The sequence below is a fragment of the Poecilia latipinna genome, unplaced genomic scaffold, assembly GCF_001443285.1.
Source record: "Poecilia latipinna isolate Pla-1442-1.1 unplaced genomic scaffold, P_latipinna-1.0 Scaffold648, whole genome shotgun sequence".
NCBI classification, from domain to species: domain Eukaryota; kingdom Metazoa; phylum Chordata; class Actinopteri; order Cyprinodontiformes; family Poeciliidae; genus Poecilia; species Poecilia latipinna.
Window position 1 is genome coordinate 208,360 of NW_015113264.1, and position 12,272 is coordinate 220,631.

At 38.1% G+C, this 12,272-nt stretch overlaps 1 protein-coding gene across 3 annotated transcripts in view; it reads left to right on the top strand.

The window, feature by feature from the left end:
• LOC106954356 (ephrin type-A receptor 6-like) overlaps window positions 1–12,272 on the top strand; it is a 114,822-nt gene that overhangs the window by 53,949 nt on the left and 48,601 nt on the right. For all 3 annotated transcript variants that reach the window (XM_015043782.1, XM_015043783.1, XM_015043781.1), the window contains one exon: window positions 1,583–2,246. In XM_015043782.1, the coding sequence (XP_014899268.1) occupies window positions 1,601–2,246 (646 nt within the window). In that variant the 5' untranslated portion in view covers window positions 1,583–1,600. The remainder of the gene's footprint in view (window positions 1–1,582; window positions 2,247–12,272) is intronic.

A 12,272-nucleotide genomic window follows, 5' to 3' on the forward strand; every position in this document is an offset into this window, starting at 1 on the left:
AGTTTCATGAAATGTTTATCTGACAAGCTTACTGGAATTACTCTCCGTAAGAAAATCAGGGGGTATTTTCAATATAGGTCATGTACACAGTACTGTACTATAAGTTAATCATAGCACTCAAAGTACACAGTACATTAACTAGACTGTAGTTTGTAATACTCTCTTTATATTTTATCCGTTTTTTCCCCTTCGTCCTAAAAGTTACAGTGAGAGATGTTATCCTTAATTTATAGTGAGTCTGGGATGGACAATATCACATCTAATCAAAATCAATTTCACTGTAATTCTGCAATTACACCTTGAGGGAAGAGCAGATTAAAGCCTGTCGCCTTTAGATGATTGAATTAGAACATGTTATTAAAAAGGATAATGAGTATGCGAAAGCAAACATTAGGCTTTGATTACTGCTCTCAACAAGAGGTAATATTTAGCTAAGTGAAAAACAGCTTATTAAATGTGCAAGCTTATCAGGCAAATATTGTTAAAATAACCAGCAGCTCTGCAGCCAAGTCTCTTAACTGTGTTAGTCAATAATGGGAGCATTTTTGTGCAGTTAATTGGAACGGTCGGATCTTCTGTCTGAGCCTCAAAGTGGAAACCTGAAGTGTGTTTATGTTTGTGTACATGTGATTCAGCTGGTTTACTTTTAATTACCGAATGATGGTTAAGGGTGTGTGCTGTGTGTAAGGTGGTAATTAATAGCCTTACACTTGATTCTGTGAATAAAACCTCCCAGTAAAACGCTCACATATCTTGGTGAAACCAGTATTAATTGCAGTGTTTGGATCAGATCAAGGCATAGTGGAAGCATGACATCTAAAAATGATGCATTTTGTTCGTCTTTGAGTTCATTGGCCAGCCCTTAATTTACATCGCGATTAGAAGTTTTTGTTTTGATAAAAAGTGCAATCTATAGCAATGTATGCAATGCAATGGTTTTAATTGCAACTCAAAGTTACAAATATAGTACAGAGCAATGGTAGGCTGAAGTAGGTTTTGTGTAAATAGAAAGCGTACGTACAGAAAGGCAAACTCCATAGCTTGCACCGTAGAGGGCCCGATGCTGCATTGTAAGCGAAGTGATTTGAGAATTCCTATTCCCAAGCAGGTAATTTGAGTCTTGCAGGTGGATGTTTGGTGGTTATAGGGTCACCCTTGAAGCCAGTCCCAACTCTAATAAAACCAGAGAGCAACGCAGGACCGCAAGGCTAAAAACCCCCATTAACTTTCTTCCCTTCAACATGGGGACAGGTAACCTAATGACCCTGCAAAGCTGCCATGCTCCCTGATCACATGACTTGGGAGTTTCAGGGTTGATGACTTGGCACCTGAAGCGAGACATCATTCTAGGAGAAAAATACGACCTGCACCTGAGGAAATAAGAGTGAAACAGATTTCAATCTTAAAAAATAAAATCTAAAGCTTAGCTACAAGGATTTTCATGCTTTATACGTTATGAAAACCATCACTTGTTATATAATTTGTGGCTTATACCTTCTGATCTAACTTATTTTCTTCTCTCTCTTACCATCCTCTTTTGTCATGCTCCTTGCTCTACGCCGTTCTACTATTCTTTATGTAGTGGGATGCCATTACGGAGATGGACGAACACAATCGACCCATCCATACTTTCCAGGTTTGCAATGTGATGGAACCTAACCAGAACAACTGGCTTCGCTCCAACTGGATTTCTCGACAGGCGGCCCAAAAGATCTACGTGGAGCTCCGCTTCACCTTGCGCGACTGCAACTCCATCCCCTGGGTTTCTGGCACCTGCAAGGAGACATTCAACCTCTTCTACCAAGAGATGGACGAAGCCCACGGTGTCAAATTTAAGCCCAGCCAGTACACCAAGATCGACACCATTGCTGCTGATGAAAGCTTCACTCAGATGGATCTGGGAGATCGTATTCTCAAGCTCAACACGGAGGTGCGGGAGGTGGGACCCATGACCAAAAAAGGCTTTTATCTGGCTTTCCAGGACATCGGCGCCTGCATTGCATTGGTTTCGGTGAGAGTTTACTACAAGAAATGCCCCTTCACGTTGATGAACTTGGCCTCGTTTCCAGACACGGTCCCTCGTGTGGACTCTTCCTCGTTGGTGGAGGTGAGGGGAGCATGCATTGATCACGCTGAAGAAAGAGACACACCCAAACTGTTTTGTGGAGCAGACGGAGACTGGTTGGTCCCCCTGGGAAGATGTGTGTGCAGCGTCGGGTATGAGGAGATTGATGGCTCATGTGTTGGTAAGTCTTTGAAACTGCTGTATTTATGTTTTATTCACAATATTGTCTTGGGCAGACAAGCACCCACAGCTGGATTATTATTTTCAAACTCACAGGGAGTCTCCGATGGACTTCTCACTCCACAGAGTTTGTCCATACATTTATATATATAATTGTTATTGATTTCCCAATTTCTCTGGATTTGTGTGTGTGTGTGGTATTTTCCCTTCACATTGACAACTTTTAAACTAGGCATTTCAATTAGAATTAGCAGCCTAACCCTTTGGGTAGCATTATTTCCTTGAATTGAAGCTGACTGAGGAGTTAAATTGGAATATTAAGCAAGAGGAATATAGAACTTTACACATGCTTTCTTTGTTATGTCTCTCTCTCTCTCGTGGGCTGTCAGTGCACTAAAACACTATCTCTGCATTTAACTTCAATCAGAAGTTAATTTTTATTTTATGAAGGTAAGGTCTTAAAATTGGCACAACCTGTGCTGTTATTTCAAGCATCACATAAAGTCCTTATAGTCAATGTACATAGGACCTTCAGTGTCTCGTGTTCGTTTCCCACATGTTGTGTCTACATATTTACTCAGTTAAAGCACACAAAGAGGTTTGGAGGTAGGATACAATGTTTCATACTACAGCAACGGCAGTCATGTATTTTCACTCAAAGAAGAGCAAATAAATTGTTTTTGCACTTTTTAACTGATGTTAAAATCTAATTGTATTATTTGCTCCCCAAATGTATTCTTCTTGGTAATTATACACACCCTCCATTTTGCTGCTCTCAAATGCTAAAGACATATTTATACTCTGCTGGTATTTTTTAGCATGACTTTTCAGTTTACCACCAGTATTACTCACTGAAGCCTCTCTGGAGAATAAGTGAGAAGTTTTGCCTTGTTTTGGATCACAAATTTGCTGTCAAAGAGCTTTACCATTGCTGAAGCTGCATGTTTATATATGTATTAGTAAATGCTTGTGCATGCACAAATACGAAAACACATGTTGTGTATTTTTGCAGAATATATAGAATATAATCCCATGTTTTCTCCTAAAACATGGCATATGACCATACAGCACTTTTTTTTTAATTTTTTATCTTGATTCAGATTTTTGTAAGTGAGGTTAAGAACATAAGCAGTTACTATCTTGTCATAGTTACATAACGTTTTTAGCATAAATTCAGATTAGTTGGCCCCAGAGGCTGCAGCTCAGGCTTTATCCAATAAAGGCCAAGACCTTTATAGAGTAATCAACTGATAGAAAAGTGAGGTAGTGAAATGGTCAATAAAATGGACTTCACTTACACTACTACATAAATTGTCCTTTTTATACCCTTTCAGACTTAATTTCAGCCTGTTATCTAAGAAATCTTTTCAGAATTACTGTTGAAGCACCTTTTCCTACCTCCATTTCCCATGTAAATAATCAGTGGCTTCTAAGTTAATAACCATCAAATGCAAACATGATAATGATTAATAAAGTAGTGTTTGTTTAACCTAGTAGTTATTTTGGACACTATTGGTGTAAGACAGTAGATGCTTGCCTTGTACTTGGTTTTAGCCTTCAGAATCTACTATTTGTAGTGAATGAAGACGCCAAGCAGGTAAGATATTAACTGCTTCCGATCTTTGATCAGGACCTCACTTCAAAACGCCTAAATTACCCATTTAAGGTATCCAACTTCACAATTGTTTTAGTTCAGGGCTTTTGAGAATTGCTAGGATAAGTATACACATGTTTTTTCTCTTTTTGACATAATATATACCTTCAAGAAAAGATAATAATTTCTTTTATGAGTTTTGTAGTCAATTTTGACTCTGAGTCACCGATAAAGTGTGTTAGCCAGTATGTCAAACTTTAAAACTTAAGTTTATCTAAGAATCAAAACCGTTTCAGGAGGTTTTGTTTTAAAAATGTCAGTCTGTCTGAAAAAATGGTGCAGGGGTACCTATGATGAGACACGCTTGTATGTATGGTGTTGTTTTGTACATCAGTGTTCAACCACCAGCTGTCCGAGGGGCTATCTCAGTGAGAAAGATTGGTCGCAGTTTGATCCTGAGCCCTCTGATATGAGCTTTAGGTTATCACTGGCAGTACCACTCACTGGGAATGCTACTTTCAACAAGGTCCAATGCAACTCCTTTTTAACCAGCCAAAGGCCTGATGTCAGGTCACCAGATACACATGTCTGCAGATCTGCAATCTGCAAGATACCTGATGTGCTTGCACAGAGAGTGGCATCATAAACCTCTGAAAGATTCTTGATTTAAAGGTCAACTCCAGACTGTATGAAAACAGATATCTCACATTTGTGGACCCGGTTAACTTCCTAAATTAAACAGGATGTATGATCAATATCACAAAGCTTTGAAACTAATTACCCTTGAAGGCAAACAACAGCTTTGTTCCCTGACAACAGTGATCTATAGGTCCTCTGTTCTCACAAACTGCCGCCTTGCTTTGCCTACTGTAGAACAACTCTTTCTAGAAGTCTCCCTGGATCTTTTTTCCCTCATCCAGAACCAGATGTCTTTGCAGAGCTGATTACAATTTGTGGAGTGACACAGGTCGGCTAAGCCTCCGAGCTGCACCTGCAGCTGCATCGCAATCAAGAGGGCAGAGGTGAAACTGCAGCTGTGATTAGAGTCCAACTGTTCCAAAAATGCTGCCTTTTTTCATGTGCACTCCTTAAATAGTTTGTAATATTCTGAACTGTTTGTTACAAAACACAGTGTGTAAAGGTAGAAAACCCACTTTTTAAGGCAGAAATTATTACAAATTATTATTTTTTTGCCAATTCAATTGTGTTAGATGTTTTTCTTTAAAGTGGTTAAACACCTGCTCTTCGTAACCTCTGTGATATCAGCCATACTGAACTGAATTACGTCATTCCAAACGTTGTTGCACTGTTTGCCCTTTTTTGTGATTTACAACCGTCCTAATCAAAACGTCAAATGGAGCTAAAAACCAAACCTTTGTCATTACCAAATTAAAATATTAGCAAGATCTAAATTGTCACCATCATGCATCCCTGTTCAGCTACATACAGTATATAACAGAATTTAAATCAACCTTTGTTTCCCCGGCTCTGTGCTCTCTCTGAAGCAGATTTCACAGTTGACTAAAGTTTAGCCCTTTGGGCAATGTGATGGCATTTTACTGCAATGTCAGCCCTGAAATGCAGCTCCCGATCATTGTTCCAGGACTCAAACAGGCTTCGTTATTAAATGCCTCCACACAAAGGAGCACTGGAGCACCTTGAGCATTGAAGGAGAAGGCTGAGGTGGCATGCTTAGCCGACCTTTCAGTCCCCACTTTACAACGAGCTGTTTTGTTAGGAATAGAGGCTGTTTAATTGGGCTCCATAAAGGAATTAGTTCTGTTTTTGTTTTGAGGCATTGCTCAACTCGGTCGGATTTTGGCTGTGTTTGGATAGACAGATGACAGTTTTTGTGCCACTGTTCAATGATTTCAAGGTTACAATTTACATTTTACAAAAAATGCCAAAGTGATAATTTCGTTTTTGTAGATTTTAGGAGATTCTTCTATAACCATTTCTTATTTTACAGCGATCTGCTTATTTTTGGTCATTCTTGTGATGAAAACTCTGTATATTAACTGGTAGGGACTTATTAACGTTTCGTTGTAACTTATTTAAAAGTAGTTATCGACATGTACTGAGGTTTATACTAATATATTGGCATTGATCCACCTTCTTTGCTTCTCATCACTCCTGTCGTCCACCGGCTTACTGTGAAGGAAAGCACTGACCATCTGGTCTTTGTGGTCTCTCTGTACTTTCAGTACTGTTGTTCTACCATTTCTCTAGTTAGTTCCCAGTACCTCAGTTTCCTGATTCTTTTTTAGCTGCTTTACAGTAAGTGACCGTGCCAATATTATGCTGGATTTGTTAAATAAGGTTCTTATATCAGAGTTTTCCCTACACCCTCTTTAGATTTAGGTAGAGTAATTGCATCTCCTTCCATCCTTCAAAGCTCACCCTCGTGTTACTGCAGGTAAGATAAAGACTAAAAAATCCAAGCAACATAAGACAAACTGCCGTAAATGCAAGATGTGCAGTTAAAAATACTAACTGAACCGCCTTGCTCAACATACCAGAGCTATTTGAGATTAAACGCTACTATGGCAAACAGATTTAGGACTCCAGTTTTGCCATTCCTTTGCTGGTACTGCCTTATGTCTGCTGCCTGTTTAGTGTTCTGGATTTTGAACTTGTTTTTTTTAGCCTAATTATTTTTGCATCATCCTACCTTCCAGCCTGCCAGCATTCATTTGAGCCACACTTCATTACCATCACACTAACAAGAAATGGGAGTTATTACATTTGTAAAGTTTTCTGATTCCCATGACATGAGCTCAAGTTTCTGAATAAGACTGCAGGACTTATTTGAATAAACAAACTCTAACAAAGCACCAAAATAAAATAAACATTCCTAGTAAGAGCTCTGTTACAGTTTTAATAAAGGGTTCACTTCTGTAGAAAGATGTTTTTCAACAAAAATAAATTTCCTATGAGTTTAAATTGGTGCCTAAGTTCAGTGATTTTTTTAAAAGCAATCTCTTGAGTACTATTTAAACTGTGTGTTGTAGAGCTGTCATTTCACTTTTTACCCAACAGAGCCATCTGTGTATGTACATTTTCCAGTGTTAATTTGAAACCACTGCAGAACGAAACATTCTGCAGAGCGAACTTCACACACTCAGTTAGACTTAACACACCAATGGTGCTGCTCACTTACTAATTTAATTAAATTTCAATACAAAAAAATACTTTGCTGATCCCATAGGGAAACTGCATGTTGGTTCAACTCATAATATCCCGGTTGTAGATGCTAATGGCTGCAGGAAGTAAAGATCTTCCGAAGAAGCATCTGACTGAAGACACTCTGTTGTTGTTTAACGGTCTCATGAAGTTGACCAACTTGCTTAGTGGAGCCGGAGTTTCAATTACAACATGAAGACAGTCGGACAACAATTACAGCACATATCCTTCAACCTGTCAGCCATCTAAACCTGTAAACTTTACTTCAAAAGGAGTAAAACAAGCAATTTATCTTCATTACAGGTTTTCGTCTTCCCTAGGTGGTGAAAGAAAGTTTTCTTTAGAGTTGTCAATGCATGCATATATCTGCAATGTCATGTGAATACAAAGATATGAAGAAGCATAAAAATATTTACGTGTGTAAATATTTAGTGCATCAATGTTCTGCATGTTTGTAAGTGTGCACGCATGAGTCGCATGCAAACTGTCCAGTCCAGAAAATGTTGATTGACACACACACACACACACTCACATTTCACACATTTGTTCTCTAGGAACGTGTTTCTCCCTCTCCTCCTCCTTCCATCCCTCACACTGTAAGACAATCTGGCTGATGCTGTTATCGCTCTGTGTTTACAGCACAGCCCTTGTGTGTTTGTCAGGCTCTGTGGAAGAGCTCTCAGCAGTGCTATGAATAATGTAATTGCCGCGTGTTTGGGTGGGTTTATTTATATGTGAACTCCAGCGAGTTTTGTGTTTGTATCAGAGCGGATCTGCCCTGCAACGGGTTGAGGCAAACTAGCTGCAATTTATTTACATTGTAAAATCTTTCTTTGCCATATGCTTGGAAAATGATTGGATTCCACATCTTACGTATCAATCAATGCCCCGTGGAATAAAACGAACACATTTAAATAACATTTTGTGACTTGACGGTTTCTTGCCTTATCATAAACCGCAGTGCGAAAGTTTAGTCATTTCTCATCTTGAAAAACTTTTCTTTCAAGCCTGCTTGTTTTCCTTAAAGTAGCATCTTGACATTTCTTCTGATCCTCTTTTTTATATAGATTTTCTGCTTTCTCTCTCATTCACTTGGCCATATTCCAAGTAATGTTTAAACTTAAATCTAACCTAGGACTCATTTAAGCAGGACATTCTTAAGAAATTCATATTTTCTATCAGCATTGTGCTATCATTTTCTTTCTTTGAATGCATGAGCAATAAAGGTAAGTTTTATAAACGCAAGATTTCATTTCACCAGCAAAAATGTAGTTCTCATAAATATCTTTGCTAAACCCTTTCATATTTTTGAAAATATATTTTTTAGATGCCCAGTTTCAGTTTTATTCAATCATTAGTTTTCTTTTCCTCTTTTTAAGTACATAAAAAAAGGAACAACATATGTTGTTCTTGTAAGGGACAAGGAATGGCAGAAAACGAGTGAAAATTTTTTAAAAAACTGTAAAGACCAAGACCAGCGTAAGAGATGAATGAAAGAATCCGATTCCAGGGTTAACACAAAAACATAGGGAAGCAGGTTTTCCAGGAAATTTTTAAAAAAAGTAGAAGTACAAAGTGTTGGAAAGAGTAGAATTTACTTAAAGAGACAGACATCTATTTCAAGACAGTGTCAAATTACTTTGATAGCTTTGTTTTAGCTGAAGGCAACAGATTCTTGATTGTCCTGTAAAATAGCACTATGTGCCTTAAAAACAAATGCCACCCCTTAAATAAACTGATTTGCTTTCAGTTTAACAGCCCTAACCGCCTAACCACTCTGAGGAAGAAAACATTTGAAAAAAATCTGGCCTTCAAAATGATCTTTTAATGTTAAATAAACTGACCCAAAATATTTACCTTTAAATGTATTACATGCTGGTAATTGTGCAGATAACAGGAATAGCTGTGTTAACATTAAGCGTTGTGCTTCCATAAACATCTTGATGGAAGTTTCACTGATAAGACATTTTCAATTACAGCATGAAGACAGTCAGACAACAATTACAGCACATGTCCTTCAACCTGTCAGCCATCTAAATGAGATGTCGCACACACAGAGACGCGCATAATCAATTACATGAAACACACAGACAAAGATGGAGATGGAGAAATCCAAAGGTACCAGCATTATGGCAAACAATAATCATACAAAAAAAAAATCTGCTCACATCAGGAACAAGAAATCAGAGGAAATAACATTTTGCTCATTGTTCTTACAAACAAACACATGGAAACCCACCAGGGGGCTTAGGTTGGCAGCAGAAATAGAGCTGTTTACAGATGGGCTGCACGGCAGGGAGACGCTGTGACATTTCAGAAAAGTATGGTTTTAGTTAAACAAGGATGGCCCCTCAGGCTTAATTGGGAGAGTCTGGAGAGAGCGAGAGAAACGGAGTGTACCATGGCGGTGGGTCATAACATGTCATCTGAATTTAATCCCCACTCACTCAGAGTCGCCGCTGACTTGTCATATATGACAACATTAGATATTCAGCTATTTTACAGGGGGAAAGTTTTACAGCCTCACATAGCATTGTCTGGAAAATGTCACATACAGCTTATAAATTTTAATTGCTCTATATTTTTGATCCTTTGGGGTGCAAATGCCACACTCAATGCAGGAAGCTGCCTTTTTTTTAACTTGATTTTAACTCAAAAATTAGCCTGTTATGTTATAAAAAACTACTTAATATGAATCTTTTATGATCATTGTCTGATATGCAGTGGGTGCAAAATAGAACTTTTAATTCTACTGTTGCTGTCTATGGCGTCTGTGATGATCCAGCAGCCTTTCCAGGATCGACCAATGACTCCAGGAGACTCTAAACCAGTGGTCCCCAAACTTTTCCCTGTGAGGGCCAAATAGCTTTTCCCTTCTCTGGTGGGGGGCCGGAAATTGTTGACGGGGGGTGGGGGGGGGTAGCGTTTCTCGATTGATTTTTACCCAGAAAGCACATGGGTAAAACCCATGAGTGAAACGGTCACTGGGACTGACTAGTATATATTCCATTGAGGGAAAGTAACTTTAACATATTAATTTCTCATATGTTAACATAAAGGCTCGTTTTGAAGTGCAAGCTTCGAAGAATTCAACCTGGAATGCAGAGTTCATAACAGACACGTGTGTTCATCTGCTCTACCGCTAGCAAACAACCGTACTGATTAAATAACATAAAAGTCAAGCAGTTACCTAAAATTCCAACAGATGGCAGCAATGCGCCCCACAGTTTACAGGACACACTTCCTGCTAAAGAGCCCCCTGGTGGTTGAAGAAAAATCCACATATAAACCGGAAAATACAATGAATGAAAAAAAAATCTGAATGCTCTCTGGTATTGTTCAGGGGGCCGGACCAAATGTGGAGGCGAGCCGGATCCGGCCCGCGGGCCGTAGTTTGGGGACCCCTGCTCTAAACCATATTTTTATTTTACTTATTGCTGAAAAATAGCAATAAAACGATTACGATTCAAACTTATAATGCAGCTAGCACTTAACTTAGCCTATCTCTGCCTGTGAAATATCTAAATATTTACATTTTTAGTGACTTACTCTTTGAACCAGATATTGCACAATGTTTGCTACATAGAAATTTCCTTAAGTTTTTCTAACTCAGTTTTGAACACCATGGCTTTGAAGCTGATATTTGATGAAATGTTGTCTTCTGAAAGCAACTTTATGTCTAGGAAATTTCTGTCTCTCTTTTCTTAGAAACTGTTTTAACACATAAACCTACTTTTCACAGCAAGAATCACAGTGATGACAAGTGGTGCAGAGAGCTGTGATTTGCAATGCTAGAGATTTAGTTAATTACTCTGTGAATTCTTCAAATGTTATTTGCTTGATTTTTTTTTTTTTTTAATTATTTTAACTGTGAAAGGAAAACATGAATGGATACGTTTATAGGGTAAACAACATCTAGTTTTAACCCTTAATTATTGCAACAAGCCACACTTGTTTTTAAGTGGAGCGGCGTTGTAGTGGCTGCTTATTCGTTTTAATTTAAAGCCACTATATTGTTCTATGAATTTCAGTTTCTTCTCGTTTACATTTGTTGGCTTGGATTTTAGCTGACGCTTTTCTGTTCCACAATATGCTAATGTGCATCTGTCAATGAATTGAAGAAATACTTACAATAATCCACACAAAGTCTGATGAACAGTGAACTTCACTTTTGCTTTGAACAGATATCAAAACGGTCTGTTTTGATATCTGTTCAAAACAGATATCATAGTAGTCCATAATGTAACGGTCAAGAAACTGTTACGTTTCTTGACACGTAAGAAACATCCAATTTCTGATCTACTGTTGTTTCCACATGTTGTATCAAGTACTTCCACGAGATTGCACATACTCAAAGAAAACCTCAGTATTAAAGAAATATCTAAAGATACAAAAGATGTACAATAATCATGCAAAATGATTGTTACAAAAATTACATTTTTGTATCTTACAGGCCTTTAACTAAAGCATGTTGAAAGAGTAAATCTGACCCCAGCTGCTCCCAAAACAAAGTTTGAAAAAAAAAGACCCCTAATCAGCAGATTATGAGAACATGTTGACATGAGATGTAACAAAATGAACCTTAATGTCACTTTCTTTTTCTCTTCTTCGTATTTTAAAATGTCTAATTTCAAAAATTCCATCCCTGTTACCAAGTTTTAAAGGGTCTTGTAAAGAATATACAGTATACACATAATTAGAAAGGCTGGAATTGTCAAATTCTTCTTGAAAAAGGCCTTTTTAGGGGTGGCATATAGGTTAGAGGTAGACTGGGCACCCCAGCTGCAAAGGCTACAAGTTCTTGATTCAACTGTCCAGGGTTGGGTTCCTGTACTCTGCATGTCTCCCCCTCCATTTCCTGTCTAAACACCACAAATAAAGCCATAAAAAACCTTTAAAAAAGATTATTTCTTTCTTTCTTCACCTTCATGGTTTATTTTGTTGCTTTGAAACAATCCTAAGCGTAAAAGACTCAAGTATTCTCTCATCGAATTGCAATTGAGAACAAATATGTAGAAGGAGATTATTTAATTGCCATTGTCAAGAAGCTCCGGGTTTATGCGGCACCCAGAGATCTTTTTAATCACTTTCCGTTTTTAACTGTTTAAAGAATGAATTATGCAGATTGGAGTTTTTGCGAGTCCTAGTTGAGATGTGAACTTGCCGTGACTTCTGCTTGGCTTTTTTCCCCTCTTTGCTGCGAGTTACTTCAAAGCTGGAAAGTGATCAAAGACAGCTGAGTTAAAAAAA